This window comes from Saccopteryx leptura, chromosome 7 (genome assembly GCF_036850995.1).
Source record: "Saccopteryx leptura isolate mSacLep1 chromosome 7, mSacLep1_pri_phased_curated, whole genome shotgun sequence".
Taxonomy (NCBI): Eukaryota; Metazoa; Chordata; class Mammalia; order Chiroptera; family Emballonuridae; genus Saccopteryx; species Saccopteryx leptura.
In genome coordinates, this window is record NC_089509.1 from 38028337 (window position 1) to 38049506 (window position 21170).

At 36.7% G+C, this 21170-nt stretch overlaps 1 protein-coding gene across 2 annotated transcripts in view; it reads right to left on the bottom strand.

Moving 5' to 3' along the window:
• PRPF40A (pre-mRNA processing factor 40 homolog A) overlaps positions 1–21170 on the bottom strand; it is a 60031-nt gene that overhangs the window by 6417 nt on the left and 32444 nt on the right. The window contains exons 5-18 of one of the 2 annotated variants that reach the window (XM_066346323.1): positions 20569–20689; positions 20285–20338; positions 17993–18017; positions 17013–17378; positions 13673–13781; positions 12938–13002; positions 12380–12544; positions 11121–11229; positions 9820–9970; positions 8921–9054; positions 1560–1674; positions 1288–1379; positions 1073–1189; positions 266–403 (exon numbers count right to left, since the gene is read on the bottom strand). In XM_066346323.1, coding sequence (XP_066202420.1) covers positions 266–403; positions 1073–1189; positions 1288–1379; positions 1560–1674; positions 8921–9054; positions 9820–9970; positions 11121–11229; positions 12380–12544; positions 12938–13002; positions 13673–13781; positions 17013–17378; positions 17993–18017; positions 20285–20338; positions 20569–20689 — 1761 coding nt within the window. Of the gene's footprint in view, positions 1–265; positions 404–1072; positions 1190–1287; positions 1392–1559; positions 1675–8920; positions 9055–9819; positions 9971–11120; positions 11230–12379; positions 12545–12937; positions 13003–13672; positions 13782–17012; positions 17379–17992; positions 18018–20284; positions 20339–20568; positions 20690–21170 lie in introns of both variants that reach the window. The other variant, XM_066346322.1, reaches the window with a different exon arrangement.

The window sequence follows — 21170 nt, forward strand, 5'->3', positions numbered from 1 at the left end:
ACAACAGCAAGTTAAAACTGTGACAGCCCAGTCCCCTCAAAGTCTATTATTTCCTTTACTCTAATATCCACACCATTTTAAACAAATATTTCTAAATGAGGAGTAATATCTGACTTTATACTTTTAATCTAGTCTCAATATATTTAATATATTCTATAAATAACCAGTTTATTTTTGTGGCTACAAAATGAAAGGAACTAAAAGTATTTTTATCTTCAATTGTAAAGGAAACAGTTCATTAGAAAAAATGTACAAATACACATACATCTTCCCAGACAGCATCCAATTCTATGGGTGGAGTAGCTTGTTTCAACATACTCTTAAATGCAGATTCTTTCCGTTTCATCTTTCGAGCCTCCTCTTTTTCTCTTTCACGTTCACGGGCTTCTGCCTTTTCTAGTAACTTTTAGAAAATTGTATTTAGTCAGTTACAATAATACTATAATTTTTGTTAATTGAAAGAATTCATTCTTTTTTTTTTTTCTTTTTTCTGAAGCTGGAAACGGGGAGAGACAGACAGACTCCCGCATGCGCCCGACCGGGATCCACCCGGCACGCCCACCAGGGGGCGATGCTCTGCCCCCCCCCCCCTGCCCCCGGGGAGTCGCTCTGCCGCGACCAGAGCCACTCTAGCGCCTGGGGCAGAGGCCAAGGAGCCATCCCCAGCGCCCAGGCCATCTTTGCTCCAATGGAGCCTTGGCTGTGGGAGGGGAAGAGAGAGACAGAGAGGAAGGAGGGGGAGGGGGTGGAGAAGCAAATGGGTGCTTCTCCTATGTGCCCTGGCCGGGAATCAAACCCGGGTCCCCTGCACGCCAGGCTGACGCTCTACCGCTGAGCCAACCGGCCAGGGCCAAGAATTCATTATTCTTAAGTATTCTCCCATCATTTATAAGGTAAGGTCCAATTTCTAATACCAGTTAACTTGAGCAAAGTTATCTCAAGTTATTATCTAAATTATTTTCTTTTACCTTACTCTGAGACATCTACTTTCAAAATCCTACTCATACTCCCTTATTCCAGTAGCCTACAACTGAAGTACTTTTAGCTGAATATATTAAAAACTGTAACTTACACTATTAAAAGCCAATTTAATATTTCCAGCATCTAATGTGGTCGATCTTTTAGTTGAACTGATTATTGCCACAAAGTCTTCAAATGTGGTATTTACTTCAACTACAAATCCTTTATCCTAAAAAACACAAATCTTGTTAACACATATGAAAGGAAACACAATCAATTTTTAAAATATACCATAGATTAACAGTTTATAGTAAGTATACTATTTACCTTTAGGATATCTTTTATTATCTTCTTCTCATCATGATAACGTGCTTTAAGATCCTCAACATAAAACTTGAAAAGGTCAAGTGCAGTTGATCCTATTGAAAAAACTAAAAAAGTCAAAAGCTAGCTCTAACCAAAGAGCTGCAATTATTTTTTTGTTTATAAAACAAAATAAAGTGTCCCCCTTCCCTGATTTCCCAGCACAAACCCACATTCCCCTATGGCCCATTCCAACTAGTATCATAACTGTAAGTTAGGAAGGAAAAGAATCTCACCCGGCTGACCAAGCATATTAGTGAATCTAATGTCAGAACTAATTGTTGGATACAGTTCCATCCAAGATGACATAGAATGCAGTTGTCCATGTTCATGCAGTTCGTCTAAAAATATCTTGGAAAAAAATTTGAAACCATTAACAACAAAAAATCCTTTATACTGAAGTCATCGCTAAGGACATTGGAAAGATATTAGTGTAACATGAACACACGTTAAAAACAGCAAAATTTAAAACTCTCCTACCAATGTTACGCAAATATGTAGGTGCAAAGAATACTTGGCTCCTTGATAAAAGTAAAATCTGCTTTTAGGCAAAAAGTATTTTGTACTTCAGAGAAAATGACCTTTGAAAAGCTACATTATCTTTCCAGGCTTCAGTTTTACTGTCCTGTAAGATGAAACATCATTTCCAGTTTAAAAAATATACAAAGGTAAACGTTAACTCGAAATATTGGATATTATCATAAATGATGATGCTAAAGAAGGTGTATGCATGTTTCCTATAAAATATGCTTTTTGTTTTCAGACATAGTACCTGATCCAAAATTCTTCTAAAATTCCGAAACACATAGTGTTCAATATGGGAGCCACTGGTAAAATACAGCTTTTAAGTACATTAAATGTAGCTAGTCTGAACTGAGATGTGCAATCAGTGTATTCAACAATGATTATAAAAATTTATCACCAAAATAATGCCAAATTAAAAAAATACTGATTGCATGTTAAAGCAACATTTTGGATATACTGAGATAAGATTACTAAAAGTGATTAAAAATTAATAAGAAATTAAAATCACAAATGTAGTACACAAATTTTTAATGGATAGCACAGTCCTCAACACCAGATATCTACAACTCCACTTCTCTCCAAACAAGAAAAAACACAATACAGTCTTATATTACCTACCTTCTTTTCTCAAACTTTGTCCTTTTTTTCCTACCAGTCCCTACATCATGAATGGAATCCTTATCTTAACCTAACCCAGTTGTGTGTGCCCTAAGTTCCTCACTGGTTCCCTCTTTTGAGCCCCTACAACAGCTCAGAAACCATCTTCAGTGATGCTCTCTAGGATCTCAGAATTTACTTCATTCCATCATATCTGCTTTGTTAGTATTTGTTTCACTTCCAGACGGCTAAGAACTGACAGTCATAGAATCCTGACACTGAATCCATTTCAATAGTGAATCCCTAACCTGAGTGAAAATTACAATCACCTGAGAATTTAAAAAAAAAAAAAACATGGACTGAGAGCCAGATATTTTAAATTTTATTTTTAAAGATGACTAAATGACTCTGATGTGAATTCAGGTTTGAAAACCATTATGCTAAAATTGTATGGTTCTTAATCCTTTTGTTTACTAACCCCATTATGGAGGGAGCCTACTTATTGCATTCTAGTAAGTTGCTTCAAAGATGCTGAGCCTGGTATTTCTCCTTACCTTAGAAGGGAGGTTTCCCAACCTTTGCACTCACTGCCTCTGAAGCAATTTAATATTTTTTCTCATCTCCTTCCTTTTTTTTTTTTATAAATAAATTTTTATTTTAATGGGGTGACATCAATAAATCAGGGTACATATATTCAAAGAAAATATTTCCAGGTTCTCTTGTCATTTAGTTCTGTTGCATACCCATCACCCAAAGAGAGATCATCCTCCGTCACCCTCTATCCAGTTTTCTTTGTACTCCTCCCCCTCCCCCTCCCTCCTCCCCTCCCCCCACCCCCCGTAACCACCACACTCCTGTCCATGCCTCTTAGTCTCGTTTTTATGTCCCACCAATGTATGGAATCCTGCAGTTCTTGTTTCTTTCTGATTCGCTTATTTCACCCCGCACAATGCTACCAAGACTCCACCATTCCTCTATAAGTGATCCAATGTCACCATTTCTTCTAGCTGAATAGTATACCATGGTGTATATGTGCCCCATCTTCTTTATCCAGTCTTCTATTTTTTTTTACAGTGATTAAAAGCCTTTAAGCAAACTCTTGGCCAATACAGCAAGAATACATAAAAGAGTAGTGTCCTTAACATGTTCCTAACCATGTTAGTGTCCTAACCAAGTCCAAGTTGGCCTTATCACCATGCCAAATCCCTGAAAAATGCAACCCAACCACAGTTCAGTCTGTTAGGAGCTGTCACAGGGAGCAGGAGTCCAGGAAAAGTCCACATCCAGGAAACGTCTGCATGGCACTGGAGTTGTCATCATTCTATACTTTGCAGCTCATGTCCAAGTTCTAGTGACCGCTGCTTCTAGCTGGTAATGATTCAAGTAGACTGGAAAAGCCATTTGCATGATGCGTGAATATAGAGCTTCTGTTCTCCTCTGCCTGGAGAGATGAGACCAGGTTGCTCTTCCCTCGAGCTCTGCAACTGTGGCATGGTAAAGAGAACCTTGGGATACACTAAGCTGGGTGGCAAAGGCAGATTCATAATAGAAGTTGGCAAAAGGGGGAAAGAGAGCTCTAAATTAGGAGTAGGTCCCAGCCTGAAATATGAGTGGGGCATTGAGGTAGGAGGGATAAAGGAAACACTATATATTAAGCAAAGCAGAAAATAGGACTATCAACACCCACAACAGATATCTTTGAGGGAAGAATAAAAAAACCTGACTATTCAGGCAAAACATAGTTAAGTGGCCCTTGTGCAAATGAGATCAGTTTACCTGCTTCTTGGAAGAAATACCCTAGGCTCGTCCATAGTGTTGTAGATGGGGCCGACGGCCCTGGGCACCTTCAGCCTTCAGTGGCAAACCCCAGCTTTCTGGGCAAGGTTAGGTCATAGGTGGCTGGAGCAGGGCTGGAAGAGACTGAACCCTCCCTTAGAGGAGCGAGGGGGAAGCCTACCTTCCAGTGTCCCTGTTTCCTCACAGCAGAGGTGTGTAAGCCTGGCAGGCTTTAGCTCAATGACCTTCCTTTCCACTATTGAAGCAGGACCCAGATGGCATCCTATGAGACCCCTTTGGGGCGTTGGAGCCTTTAAGGGTGTATCCTAAACGCTGGTAGTTCCCTTGATCTCTGTTGGGCATTTTCTGCCTCTAGGTATCTTAAAAGCCATGCTCAGAAGATCTTGCTGAGGGGTTTGAGGATCCCCATCCGCCTATATAAATCTTTTCCATATATCTGGAGCAGTCTCGGTGTGGCTTCTTCAGTGTTCCTTGGTTGAAGAGTCCTCTTAGTTTAGTCCAAAGTTGGTTTTTCCAGATGCTAGTTCTTAAAATTAGTTTGTAATCCACTTTGGTTCTGGGAGGTGGATGTTGGTATGTCCGCCTACTCCAGCGCCATCTTGTCTCTCATCTCCTTCATTCTTTTTGTTTCCTTATATATTATTTGTAATATAACTATTCATATTTGCTTAAATTTCAAACCTTTTAAGATTTTGTTTAATGATAGATTCCGCTATCATTCTTCTTCATTCTAATTTTTCTTACTCAAGAAAAGCCATTCTCTTAACTCTGAGCTTTCTTGAACTTTGCTTTAACATCAAAATATCTGCAAGAAGTATCTGATTTTGCTTCTACTGACGTTTAAACTGTTTGGCAACCCTTTAACTTTCCCTACTATGTCAACAGTCACTAAACTCCATAAATGCTACACCTAACAGTATTATGGAATTCAGTCATATTTCATATTCTTAACGTTTGCTACTTTTGGTGAGTTCCTCTACCACAACAGTTTCTCAAAGAATCATTTGAAAGACTGGTTAAAGCCGTAGATTGTTGGACCCCACCTCCAGAATTTAATTCAGTAGGTCTGGTGTGGGGTTTGAAAATCTGCATTTCTGTAACTTCCGGGTGACTCTGATGCTATTCATCAGAGTACCAAGCTTTGAGGACCACTGCTCTATCTTAATTCTCCACTCTGGCTCTGAGACACTACATATTTCCCTGGTTCTCCTTTAAATCCCCTAACCATTCCTTTCCACTCCTGATATAAATTCAAATACTGTCAGAGATGTCACAGATATTTACTATTATCTGACTGGCAAATCAGTAGTCAATAAAATGACAGCCATCATCATAACCAAGATTACTTAGAATGTTCTTTCCATTCATCTTTTATTCTAAATGTCAATTTTCTAATTTATTTTACTGATGTTCTAAATATAACTTTTGTTAGGAATATGACACAGAAAAATTACTGAGCTGAATACCTGAAGCAAAGCCAATAACATGCTAATCAGTTATACCAATAGTCATCAGAATTCACGCCAGAGACACACCAAACTGATTTAAAACCATATTTTAGGCTTAGCTAAAAGACCTATGTGGCCTTTCACTAGGATTTCTACTGCACATTCTCCAGTCCTAGTACTGACATTGTATATTCTACTTTGACCCATATTTCCTTATTTTTATTATAGTATTATTTTATCATACAGGTCTCCTTACTTTAAACTATTGCACAATCTCCATCACTAGAGACATTAAAGCTCAATCAATGGTCGCAGAAGAATATTAAGTGACCTTCTAAAAATCTGGTTTCCTCTTCTTTCCTGGGCACAAGGCTGCTTGTTTAAAAGCTAGGTTTTCTATCCTCCTTTGTTATGCACATGTGACTAAATTCTCAGCAACAGATTCTACATCACTGGATTTAAAAAGAGCTTCCCTCTTAATTTACTCAGCAGTTCTTCAGGATTGGGGGCCATGGGGGGACATACAGTGGCGGCCAGGAGAGAGACCAAGTGTGTTCCAGATTCTCACTCAGATCAGCCAAGTTCAGATCCAGCAGCTCGGAGTACCTGATGGAGAACTGAACCCAATACTGAGATTTGTTTTTAAACTCACTGATATTTCTCCTGTAAAGCTAATTGGGAGGACACGGGGTGCTGTTCTGGTGTGTGTTTGTGTGTGACTGTTCTTTTTAAAACAGCTAAAATATTTTTTAAATTGTGTTTAACAATCAGTCTTTTAAAAAGCAATGGTATCCTTGGCCTGACCTGTGGTGGCGCGGTGGATAAAGCGTCAACCTGGAAACGTTGAGGTTGCCGGTTCAAAACCCTGGGCTTGCCTGGTCAAGGCACATATGGGAGTTGATGCTTCCTGCTCCTCCCCCCTTCTCTCTCTCTCCCCCCTCTCTATAATGAATAAATAAAATCTTTAGAAAAAAAAAAAAAAAGCAATGGTATCCTAAAGAGTGGAAATTTAAGTTCTAGGGCCTTGTATGTGAAGTTGAGGTCACACTGTACTGTGTTACCACTAATAGGTAAAATCTAGTCTGGGAAACCCAGGAAGACTTGCAGACTCCCGGACACAGTGGCCAGCACCACAACTGGAAACAGAGATCCACAGTGGCTAACCAGCTGTGTTTCTATTTTTTAACAGGATACAGTATTTTTTTTTTTTTTTTTTTTTGCATTTTTCTGAAGCTGGAAACAGCGAGAGACAGTCAGACAGACTCCCGCATGCGCCCGACCGGGATCCACCCGGCACGCCCACCAGGGGCGAGGCTCTGCCCACCAGGGGGCGATGCTCTGCCCATCCTGGGCGCCGCCATGTTGCGACCAGAGCCACTCTAGCGCCTGAGGCAGAGGCCAGAGCCATCCCCAGCGCCCGGGCCATCTTTGTTCCAATGGAGCCTTGGCTGCGGGAGGGGAAGAGAGAGACAGAGAGGAAGGCGCAGCGGAGGGGTGGAGAAGCAGATGGGCGCTTCTCCTGTGTGCCCTGGCCGGGAATCGAACCCGGGTCCTCCGCACGCTAGGCCAACAGTATTTTTTTTAAATAAGAAGCCATACTCTAATAAGGAGATATAATTGTGATTTCTAATTGTATCAGACATTAATGTTTTGAAGCTATAACAAAGTTTTAAATTTGTGTTTTAACTAGTAAGTTTTTATGGACTGAGAACTGAAATAATGCTATTAGCTGTAACACTTAAGATGGTCAGTGACCTCTGGCATAGTGTTCCAAGTATTTTAAAAAGCCTGCTAGATGATTCTGATGCACACTAAGTTTTGAGAGCCACTGCCTTAGAGCACGGTAATGTGCCCTACTCTTATATCAAACAACTGTTATTTTAAGATATGTACATACTTGTTTAAGCTACTGTAACTTAGCATTTAGCCTAATACAGTATTTAATGGAAGAGACCCTATAATTAAGACTGCATAGATTCAAATTTTGTCTTCACTATTCAGTAGCTGAATTTAGTTAGGCAAGTCACTTCACATCTCCCAGATCATTTCCTTATCTATGTATACAAGGGGACATAGAAAAACAGTACCTATTCATATAATACAAGACTATCATAAAAATGAAAAGATTTGGTTTGACCGGTAGGTGGTGACACAGTGAATATAGAGGGTTGACCAGGATGCTGAGGACCCAGGTTTGAAAGCCTGAGGTCACTGGCTTAAGTACAAGATCACCAGCTTGAGCACAGGATCATTGACATGATCCTATGGTCGCTGCCTTGAGCCCAAAGGTTGCTGGCTTGAAGCCTAAGGTCACTGGCTTGAGTAGGGGGTCCCTGGCTCAGTTAAAGCACACCCCAATTCTGGTCAAAGAAGCAATCAATGGACAACTAAAGTGATACAACTACAAGTTGATGGTTTTCATCTCTCTCCCTTTCTGCCTGCCTCTCTCGCAAAAAAAAAAAAAAAAAAAAAAAAGATTAAGAGATTTAAATTCAAAATGTATAAGCAGTAAGCAATCAATTAATCTAACTGCTATAATTATGATTCATTGGTCCATGATATTTTCTATTACTGGGAGTACAAAGTTGTACTTGAGGTGAAAATGAATCACTAGCCTAGTGGTCGGCAAACTCATTAGTCAACAGAGCCAAATTGCAACAGTACCATGACTGAAATTTCTTTTGAGAGCCAAATTTTTTAAACTTAAACTATATAGGTAGGTACATTCCTTATCGAGGTAGCGCCCGCACATGTATTTTGTGGTAGAGCCACACTCAAGGGGCCAAAGAGCCGCATATGGCTTGTGAGCCGCAGTTTGCTGACCACTGCAATAGCCTGTGAAAAGGATATATGATTTCAGCTCCTATGTACAGCATCCTAAAATTATGACCCACCTCCCAAATTATAGCACAGCATTCCCTACAATTCTTTAGAGCCTGAAAAGCAACTCATACTAATGACTCATCATACAAGTTTTTCCAATCTTCCCTCATCCTATTTCTTTCGCAAGTAAAACCTTGTCTGTTAGTATGCTCCTTAAACCAAATCTGTATAGCCTTCTATATATTCCCCTAACTAAAACAGGTTTCTAACAAGTTAAATGTGTATGAATACTTCTCAAAGCCCATGTTATAAGCTGGCATCAAGCATCTCAAAACTGTTTCCAGAACTGTTGAAGCTCATGACCACATGGTAAAAGTGAATGAGAAAAAAAGACACGTTTTAAATACCTGAAAAGATTCTCTATTTTTCCGCTGTCGTCTCCTTTCTCTCAGCAAACTCTTCTGTTTTTCTTCTTCTTCTTCCTTTTCTAAAGCCCTAATGTGTTCTTCAAAGCAAATTAACGCATCTTCTTTATCCATGTCTAGTTTTTTCAGTTAAAAAAAATGTATCAGCAAGGAAAGCAGTTTAATTATTTGTATTAACTCCCTATAAATTTCAAAATCACCTTTCTAAAACATCTGTATTTAAACTCAAATATATCCTGTAATCATCTCAATGGGAAACAGTTAAAGAAGACTCCATAAAGCTCTCACCAAAAGATACCCTACATCCAAGGATGAAACTAAGGCTATGCGTATGACACAACTAATGAAAATAAAATCATGATAAAATGTGTAAACAATATCAGAATCACCCAAGGAGCTTTTTAATGTGTCGAGTTCTAGGCCCTATCCCAAATCTCCTGAAGCATCATATTCAGAGGGGCAATCAAGTAAACTGTAATTTAAAACAAAACTAGGTAGTAAAAAAGAATGTGGGGAAGCTTAACGTAGTAATACTTTTTTTGCATTTTGCAAACCTCTAAAGTCATTACCTCAAGAAGACAGCATGAGTAAAATGTGGTAATTAATTTGGTTCTTACCTAGTCACATTAAGAAAATTTCAAGTTTGACCCATGATAAATAAACTATTTCAGGTATTATCTGATAAAGCCAACTTCAGAGTTCTAAAAAAATATTTTTTTTTGTTCTAAAATCACAAAATTCAATCAGAAAGACATTGTCTATTTGGAACAAAACACTTTTCCAGAAATGAAAAAACAAAATGGTCTCATAAAAAAGTAGAAATTCTTTGCTACCAGACAACCTTTTAAAAATAATTTCTCCCATTTAGTCATTATGCTTACTCTGTAATTCCTCATCTTCTGCAAAAGTTGGATTATCCATCAGATACTGCTGGGCTTCAGACCAAGTAGTAGAGTATGTTACATTAGCCATGTTGTCAAGGATGTTTTTTAAGGCTTCCCAATTTCTCTTTCTCAACTGCTTTGCTTGCTCCTAAAAGTATGAATACATGTTTTGAAGGTCAAAGGAAGTATGATATTTAAACTGCAATTAACAAAGGTTTCTAATGATGAACAAATATCAGATGTTACCCAATAACGTTGAATATCAACATTATTTATCTTTCAGTACTCTTGCCTAAATGCTTGGCTTGGTACATTCCTTCAGTTTTTTCAGCTCTATCCTAAAGCCAAAATCTGGAAAACATGTTTCTGTTTTCCCCCCAATAAATGTCTCTTCCAACTACTATGCATTATAAGCTTGGTCTAAAAAACTAAAGTTACTGAGCCCTCGCCAGTTTGCTCAGTGGACAGAACATCAGCCATCAGCCTGGCATCCGGACATCTGGGTTCAATCCCCGGTCAGGGCACATGTGAGAAGCAGCCATCTATTTCTCTTTCTCTCCCTCTCTCACAGCCTATGGCTCAGTTGGTCTGAGCATCAGCCCTGGGCACTTAGGACAACTCAGTTGGTCTAACAGTTGGCCTGAGGCGCTGAGGATAACTCATTTTCAAGCATCGGCCCCAGATGGGGGTTGCCAGGTGGATCCTAGTTGGGATGCATGTGGGAGTCTGTCTCTCCTCTCACTTGAGAAAATAAAAAACCAAAAACCCCCCAAAAGCTAAAGTTACTGCAAAGTACACAATGTATAAATGCTAAGGTCTTTGACCACTTCAAGCTATAATAAAATTTTTGTTAATACATTTCTGTAAGTCTCCTGAAGACGAGATATTATGCTATTTACGCATAAAATAATCGTAAGCAAAAGAGGTATTTTAAAACACTATATGTAAGTATATTTTAGTGGAAGCCATTACTTATTGCCCTTCTTATAAAAGAATAATAAATAAAAGCATTATCAGCAAAAACGCTGAGTATTTTTTAAACACATTGAGCTAAGAAGTATCGATCAAAATAGGTATAAAACAGCTAATTAATTACAATTTAAGCATTAGAAAATCTGTCCTATGTCCACATCAATACTTATAGGAGCTATCCATTTTTAAACCTAACTTATAATAATAAATACATCTGCTGCACCATATAAACTGGATTAACCAACAAACATAAACATGTTATAAAGTACTAATCAGAAATAAATAAATATCTTTTTTCTATAAATACCAATAAGAGCGAACTATACCTTTTCTTTTTTTGAAAGAAAGAATAAAACATCTTCATAGATTTCAAGACGATCACGTTCCGATATTGCATTCCAGACTTCCATCTCGCCAAACATTTGCTCTGCTTTTCTGTTAAAACAATTAAATGTTACTCAATATTATACAATAAAAATCAATCTTAAATAAATTTAATTTCATACTAAATTTAAAGCCACCAAATGAACACTCTTTCTATTCTAAATTCATGAATATATTATAAACACTTCTGAATAATTAAGGAAAAGAATAAAATAGGTGGCCTTTATTTCTCCTTAAGGTTAGAGGGGTTAACTCTAAACGAGCAGTTTTTGCAGTTAAGGCTATCTCTATTTCTTAGAGTAGCTACAGAGACTGTCCCACTGCTCATGAAACTAAATTATAGACCAGGGGTCCCCAAACTGCGGCCCCCTGAGGCCATTTATCCGGCCACCGCCACACTTCCGGAAGGGGCACCTCTTTCATTGGTGGTCAGTGAGAGGAGCCTAGTTCCCATTGAAATACTGGTCAGTTTGTTGATTTAAATTTACTTGTTCTTTATTTTAAATATTATATTTGTTCCTGTTTTGTTTTTTTACTTTAAAATAAGGTATGTGCAGTGTTCATAGGGATTTGGTCATAGTGTTGTTTTTTTTTATAGTTCAGCCCTTCAACAGTCTGAGGGACAAGTGAACTGGTCCCCTGTGTAAAAAGTTTGGGGCCCCCTGTTATAGACTTCAAAAAGTAGTCAGAAATTTAGCTGAAACATAATGTAGGAATATTTAAAGAATGAAGGGTCTTTCACTAAGGCTCTTCTGGAATATAGAGGAAAATAAGAGCATATAGGGAATATGAACTTCATAGCTTACTGCACATTAATATTGAATTACCCATAGTTTTAAATAATAAAGCACTCAAAAAAATCAAGACTCCTATATAAATGCAAGTTTTCAAAATGCTGTGCTTAATGAAAATAGACTATTTCTATCCACAAATATCAAATATTTCAATTCTTAAGTAGAAAGTAAAGCTTTGAATATTAAATTCTTTCCCCCCTTTTTGTTCTAGTCCCTAATTAACAAATCAGTGTGTCTATAAGTTAAATTCCACGTTAAACTACTGATTTATCCTCTACCTAATAAAACTGCCATGTTTATAATAACCTAATTTAATGAGCATCTATGGACTAGTTACTGCACTTGGCAAAAAGTCTGACACAGAAACAGTGCAATACATATATACCAAGCATCACTAGAAATCTTACTTGTATCTGGTTGTGGAAGTCATTTTCTCATGATTTTCAAGAAAACGCTGAAAGGATTCCTTAGCCTCTTTGTATTTAGATCTTGCTTCTTCTTTCTCTTCTTTCTCTGTCTGAACTTTATAGGCATTAAAAGCCTGCTTTTTTTCACTCAACTTTGCTAAAGCGCTAATAGAAAAATGCCACATAATAATAAATAAAGGCAGGATGATCAAGTGTTAGTACTTTGAAAAACAATACAACTGATTTCATTCATAAATTAAGAAAGTTTCAGTAAGATATTAAAAGTAAAAAATAATTAAAGGTACAGAAATGATTACAGAAAATAATTTCTACTCTCAAAATAATTCTAATTTCATCTGTATAGCAGGATACTCAAATTCTAGGACAAATCTTTTGGCATTTTTGGTTCATATTAGACATAGAGTACCTCTATTCTTAGTATTCAAAATAATAAAAGACAATGGGAGTGGAAAGTTATACTGATTCATAAACCTGAAATTTGCTAGGCTGGCTATGCTCAAAGTGAAAAGTAAATTAAAAACAAAACAAAACTATTACCTGTATCGGGGATCATTAATGATCATTTTCATAGCCTGCTCCCATGAAGCATTAGACGGTACCCGCTGAAAACCATTTAATGAAAAATTAAAATTTTATACAAATATAGTAAAAGTAAAAAAATGGAACAAAGTATATTACCACAAACACTTCCCTTTGCAAAAGCTCAAAAAAAAAAAGACTAAAAAAAATAATTTCTTATTGAAGTAAAACAAATCTGGGTAATAATATACCTAAAGACTAAAAAGAAACTTAAACTAAAATTTAAACAAAGCATGAGGCCCTGGCAGTATTTCAGGTGGTGTCCCCAGACACTAAGGTTGTGGGCTCAATCCCTGGTCAAGGCACATACAAGAATCAACCAATTAATGCATAAATAAGTAGAACAATAAAATCGATGTGTCTCTCTCTAAATGAAATTTTAAAAGGTCATCTTATTTGTCATGTATATAAAAATGTTTTAAAAAAAAGCATGAATACTTTTTCTTAAAATGACTGATTAATAAACATGTTTTATGAATAAAATAACCTTACATTAAATTTACTGTATACCTTTGTACACAATAGGTTTTTGTTAATGTCAGTTTCACAAAAAAATGGATAAATTTAGTTCATTTTCAGTTACAACAGTTAATGAAATTAGCATTTCACTACAGGTATCACAGTACTGACAGCACTAATGAGTCATGTCACTTACTGACTAGCATATGTCATACAAAAATCTAATATAAATACCTTTTCTTTCAATAATTCTTTAAATGCTTGCTTTGCCTCCTCCTTTGTATTCCAAGTATATGTTTTTTTTGCTGGCTGGCTTTCTTCCTCTTCTTTTTTGGGAGTAAAACTAGAGAGAAATTTAAACATGTTATTTATAATTTATATAAACATTTGCTGTATTTAGCAGTTAGCTATTAGATGTTGAGCTAAATTTAGACAATTTTAGAAAAAAGTCTCCTCTATGAACTCCACATACATACTTAGACATAAAAAAATAAAGGTAATATATAGGTTTTCTGAAATGATCAGTTATTAAGATCCTGCACAAAGGCCAAAATAAAAATTTAATTACACTAAAACACTGGTTCCCCTAGTTCACAACTTAGTATTTCTAAAGGACTTATAAAACTTATTTAATGCCTTCATTTTAGTGCCATAGCTACTGAAAATTTGGGCAAACAAGCACAAATATGAAAAAGAAAGATCAATCTTCAAGTCAGGTTGGCAAATGGAAACCCACGGGCCAAGTCCAGCCTGTTGTCCATTCCAGTACTACAGCACAAGCATGCTCAGGAGTTCCCATCTGTTCACGGCTGATTTTGTGCTGCCACAGCACTTAGCCACTGGGACTGACTGTAGAATCTACAAAACCCAAAGTATTCACTCTTTGATAGTTTACTTGTTTGGGGGTCTTTATGAAATTAAAAGTTACATAATACTAACATTCCTTATATAAAACAGTTCAGAAAAAACTTAAAGTAGAAGGCTTAGGGAAGATAACGGAATACATACTTACAAAAAAATACAAATATATTTAAACTCTCTACTTGAAAAAAAATCAGAAAACAATTGTTAAAATGATAAAAAAACAAATTATAGAGGAAAAAATACAGTAAGTATAAAGATAGAAAAGACTATTATTCCAACAAGCCTAAATGTCTATGAGTACACTTAAAACTTATGCATGTTAATAAAAGGCCATCATTCAACATGATGTGGAAGATGTCTCATATACACATACATAATTTTAAACATATAGAGTAAGGGCAGGATATAAATAAACTGTAAAAATTACTTCTATACCTTCAAATATATACATATATTTTTAAAAGACATTTTTTATTATTAATCTTTTTTTTTGGATGGGTGCAGACAGGGACAGACAGAGACAGGAAGAAATAGAGATGAGAAGCATCAACTCATAGTTGCAGCACCTTAGCTGTTCACTGATTGCTTTCTCATATGTGCCTTGACTGAGGTATCCTGCTGAGCCAATGACCCCTTGCTGAAGCCAGCAACCATGGGGTCAAGCCTTGGGGTTTTGAACCTGGGTCCTCAGCATCCCAAGCCTACACCCTATACACTGTGCCACCACCTGGTCAGGCTTAAAAACCTCTAAACATCATAAGAGTTATAAAGCTATTTTCACTTTGAGAAGTGTACCTACAAAAAACAAAATCTTTACAAAAAGGAGTAGGCAGTGGTGGGATTTCAGCCAGATTGCAGTGGTTCAGCAGAACCAATACCTAATTTTTTGATGAGTTCAGCAAACTGGTTGTTAAAATTGCACTTGTAAATCACAGTTTTCTTTAAGGTGGGAACCTGGGCAGCCACCTAATGTGAAAATCACAAATTTATATTACTTTTTTAATGTTCATCTGTGCAACAGCATAGTCTAAATGCCTGCAGTAATGTTCATTCCATCCATAGGTAAAAAAATTTGACTGAACTATGCAAGTAATATTTATTTATTCACTTCACAAAACTCATTATATTTTTGATGAAATACGACCTTTTAATTCCCTTGTGTTTGTTACTTCAGTAAACAAAAATAACGTCAAGAGAAAAAGTGCCAACCAGGGGGTGACAACTGTATTGATTTTCTTCTCAGGTATTATTCAGTCTTTTTTCATTAATACTTTGAAACTCTTTTTTTTTTCCAGAGTTCAGCTTTTTATTGAATGTTACAAAAGAAGTTTAGTCAAAAAGACCTAAGCCCATGTCATCATCAGACTCCTAAGATTCTTCTTTCTTTGCTTCCACTTTTATTATTTAGTATTTTTTCATTAATACTTTAAAACTCTTATAACAATCTAGTTTGGTGTACCTTTTTTATTGTTCTTATTTATGTATTAAATGCATGAAATAATAAACTACCTTTCGGTATATCTTTTTTTATACTTAAAACAGTCATTAGGGAAGAGAACCATTATTAAATTATTTGAATTCCACCACTGGGAGTAGAGATATAAAAGCAATATGCTTAAAAATTAAGATGGGTGATCATATTTCAATCTTGATATCATGGTTAACTTTTTTTTATGTGGATATTATTAAAAGTCAAAAAGCACACAGCTCAGGATTACTTTTTATAGCTGTTTAAAGCATCACTGTATGAAATATTACTAGGTCATAGGGTACACAAGTACTTGCATTATGCCGTGTTAAAAAAGTTTTACCGCCCTGGCCAGTTGGCTTAGTGGTAGAGCGTCGGCCTAGCGTGCAGAGGACCCGGGTTCGATTCCCGGCCAGGGCACACAGGAGAAGCGCCCATTTGCTTCTCCACCCCTCTGCCGCGCTTTCCTCTCTGTCTCTCTCTTCCCATCCCGCAGCCAAGGCTCCATTGGAGCAAAGATGGCCCAGGCGCTGGGGATGGCGCTGGGGATGGCTCTGTGGCCTCTGCCTCAGGCGCTAGAGTGGCTCTGGTCGCAACATGGCGACGCCCAGGATGGGCAGAGCATCGCCCCCTGGTGGGCAGAGCGTCGCCCCTGGGGGGCGTGCCGGGTGGATCCCGGTCGGGCGCATGCGGGAGTCTGTCTGACTGTCTCTCTCTGTTTCCAGCTTCAGAAAAATTTTAAAAAAAAAGAAAAAAAAGAAAAAAGTTTTACCAATTTAATAGTTTCCCTGCTTTCTGCTGTTATCTTTATTCTTGTTTACTTGACTTTTGCTTGCTTTTCAGTATCGAACTATAGCAAACTTCCTTGTAGTGCTGTGCTAAGCCATATCTGAGACTGAGACAAAAGAAAATCAGTAACACTAATCTTTATTTAAAATTTGATATTTTACTAATCATGGACTTTTTGCACTGACTGTTTTAAAATATTGGACAATATATCTTGATTATTAAATTTTGGGCACCTCTTTAAATGTGTCTCATCCTAGGAAGCTCTACTTCCTAAAACTTCTGTGGATTAGTTTAGCCAGAATTCGATAACAAAACTCCACAAAATTCAGCCTCAAAAATCATGTTATCTAAAGGCTAATGTTTTGATTCTTAAAAAGTTAACACTTAATAGCCACTGACTAAACGAGAAATTTTTTGTCTGGTACTGATTTGCAGAAAAGCCACTAAACTTACTCAGATGCAGTTTCCTTAGATGTTTCTTCTCCAACATTACTAGACCCTTCAACACTTTGATCCTGAAGAGCAGGGGTACTAGCAAGTTGTGCTTGTTCTTCAGTTGAAATTGTTACCGTGTTTTCATTATCTACAACAGTAGCAACAATTGAAGTAACTTCAGGCTCAGGAACAACTGGAACAGTTCCACTGACAGTATTAGAAGCAGAGGTGGAGGCATTGGCTGCGGCAGCCGCAGCTGCAGCTGCTGCAGCTGCTGCAACAACAGCAGCTGCTGCTTCTGCAGCGGCCATTGTGCTCATTGTGGTTGGAATTTCTGTTGTAGGAACTGGGGCTGTTGATGCTGTGGTGCACTCTTCTTGCTTACTATATTTAAAAAAGAGAAAACTTATCATTTCATCACTAATAATTACAAAACCAAATAAAGCTAGTTTTTAATTGCCATACAATCAAATGAACAAAGACATTCTTAAAAGGGGAGAAAAAGGCAGTGCTACCAAACTTTTAAGCCATTCATAAAAATTAAAACGACAGAATGAAACTGGATTACTTTAATTCAGCACCAAGCATTTATGAAAATGTATGATAGGCAATCAGGCAATACTGCATTTCAAAAGTCTAATAATTGTTTTCACTTACAAAATGCCCTACCATATTATATCATGCCATAAAATTTGACCTATATCATAAATCTCTAAATTTTATTCATTTCATCCATTCCCAAATTAACTTAAACCAAATTTTGGACTTTTCTATAACACAATCTTAATTCATAAATGGATGCAGTCCAGATTCAAATCATCACTGTCTAGTAAATCATCACTGTACACCTTTAGTCAATATCCCTCTCCCCACCCTCAAATCCTCCCGGAAGACACCAAACCATAAGGCCTAACATGTTAATACTATTTATACACAGTTGAAACAAGATTATGAGATACCAAGTTTCTAAATAAGTAATGATACAAAAAATTGCTTACCTGCTTTCTTCAGCTTTGATCATTGCTAATTAAAGAGAAAAAAGAAAAGTTATAGACGATATAGTTTTTAAATATAATCACTGAAAACAAACTTTAAAGGAGATAAAGAAAAGTTCCATACAATAAGATTTAATTACCATAATAAGAAAAATACCACCACTTTTAACTGAGCAAGTGCTTGCTCCAAAGTTCCAGGGCAGCAACTACAGAATGGAGATAAATTTAAATAGCAGTCTTTAGGAAAGCTTCTCCACGTACTCTTACTTTCCCAAAGACTGCTGGCTACAGGGACAACTCCTTGAAAGTATCTACATAATTCTGGAATAAAATAGTATGTTCCCCAGGGACAAAACTATGTTATTTTTTTTAAGATATTAAACTCAAAACAGAACGAAACTCCTGCACATATATACTAGCACTGACAGGTAGATAGTTATGCACACCAACTAGATGTCATAGAGTTATATCAGAAATGAGCTTGATATTTCTTACATCATTAAACTAGGAATCTACCTATCTACATTATTATTATTATCCAATGCTAGTAGAGATTTAAATTGAGCTTTAAAGATTTAAATTTATATTCCAACTTTCATTCTGGTTAATAAATTTTTCTGTAGGGATAACAAAAATGTTTTACTCAGCATCAATAGGGAATGAGGTGCTCCATGTAAGTGATAATTTAAGTTTGACTCTGAAAATATTTTTAAAACTAAAACATTTTGAAAATCTGTTTAGGATGGCTGACAAAACATACTAAAGGGGTTACCTTTACTAATATACATTAACGTATTTTTTTTTTCCTGTATTTTTCTGAAGCTGGAAACGGGGAGAGAAAGTCAGACAGACTCCCGCATGCGCCCGACCGGGATCCACCCGGCAAGCCCACCAGGGGGCGATGCTCTGCCCCTCCGGGGCGTCGCTCTGTTGCGACCAGAGCCACTCTAGCGCCTAGGGCAGAGGCCGAAGAGCCACCCCCAGCGCCTGGGCCATCTTTGCTCCAGTGGAGCCTCGGCTGCGGGAGGGGAAGAGAGAGACAGAGAGGAAGGAGAGGGGGAGGGGTGGAGAAGCAGATGGGCACTTCTCCTGTGTGCCCTGGCCGGAAATCGAACCTGGGACTTCTGCACGCCAGGCCGATGCTCTACCACTGAGCCAACCGGCCAGGGCCTATTAACATATTTTTCTGATACAAATAATGATCTAAGCCTATGAGGTGACACAGGGTAAAGGTAAATAGACAAGACCACAGTGCCTTTAAGAATTTTTTATTCTTTCTTTCCTGTCAGATGTCATTTCCCATTGTAGACTACTTTATTAGCTCCATTCACCTACACTTTTGTTTGCTTTTCACCTATAATGGTTTAACACTAGATTCTATCAGAAGTAAAGTAAAAGAACTAAAATCACAATTCTTACTGATGATCTCTGCTATTTTAAGTTCTGGGCTTTATATGAGGTAGTAACTATTTATTTCTATATTTTAAACAGTATTCTGAATAGCTGGGAATGTTAAAAAATGTTCCCTTGGCCTCAGTGGTGGTGGCTCAAAGGACAGAGCACAGGCCTGCGGCACTGAGGTCCCAGGTTCAAAACCCCGAGGTCACCAGCTTGAGTGCAGGGTCACTGGCTCGAGCGTGGGATCATATAAATGGTTGCTGGTTTGATCCCAACGGTCTTGGCTTATGCCCAATGTTGCTAGCTTGAGCAAGGGGTCAATGGCTCAGCTGGAGCTCCCACCCCCCCCATCCCCGTCTAGGCACGTATGAGAAGCAATCAATGAACAAATAAAGTGACGCAACTACAAGTTGATGCTTCTCATCTCTCTCCCTAAAAATAAAAAAAAAAAAAAAAAAAAAAAAAAAATCTTCCCTTTGTTAAGTGAGGCATGATAGTTTTCTAACCATAATTCTCCTATAACAAGCATTAGGGCTATTTTGCAATGTTGTAATTATATCAAATCTGCATTAAATGTATAGTCTTACAATATATTAAACAAAATTATTTATCAGTTAAATATTTCATGTATGCACCAACACCCACAGCTGTAATTAGAATTATGTACATTATATAATAGTTCAATTTTCCAACAGTATATAACTTAAAAAAAAAAAACAAACCAAAAAAAAAGTACAACTTTAAAAGCTACAAGCTCATTTATAATATAACCCTAAAATGAAAGAAATTCTTTAGAGACTTCTCACTGCAGATTTATCCAATCATATTAGTGAACATTAGTGAAATACTCTAAAAATGTTAAATAATGACAGAAAATGAATTATCAAAGCAGCTCACCATGCAGGTTTGATTTTGTAATAAGACTTCCAGCAACAATGGTATTCTGGTATCCTAGTTTCAGTGGAATCAAATCAAATAAAAATCTATTTAAAATCTATAGAACTGATATCTAGAGCAACAAGAAAATAAGAGCCCATAAAACTGTTACCATTTAAAACACTCTAATCATTTAATTTTAAAAAATAAGGCCTTTGAACAATCCTTTTTATAAAAAATTGTTTGTGTGAATGACATCTATATGTAAAAAACTAACATTAAGAATAATTTTTCTTTTGTTTTACCTTCAAGATCCTCAAGTTCTTTAGGTTTAGCCCAACGGGATTCTTTTGTTTGAGAATTATAATAGTATGGCTTTCCAGAGTCAGATTTGTACTCTTTCCAGGGACATTTAGATAAAAGTTGCTGGAAGCAAATAAAAACCTTCAGTTAACAGTAATGTACTTATTAGCATCACTCATCATTCACATCACTGTTTTCACTAGATATTATCGAGCCACACAATTTGAAAGCTTATTATGAGGTAATGATATATAAGCTACCAATTACAAGATACTTACTAGTGATGTTAAGGTTTGAAAATATTATTTAATCATTACAATAACACTGTAACTTTATACTATTATTCCAAATTTACATAGAGAAAGTAACAAGTTCTTGCCATTTATACTTCATTGAAGGTAAAAATTACTATCCACATTTCACAAACAGACTTCGCAAATACTAATGCAATTAGAAAAAACAAAATTTGAAAAAAAAAGCAAAATCTGATTTAGTGATGCTTAGATTTCAGCTTCATAATTTATTTTGTAATAATTTATTACAAATCTACGTTAATCACCTTATGTAAGGAAACAATATATAAGGATGATATACTTAAAATTTA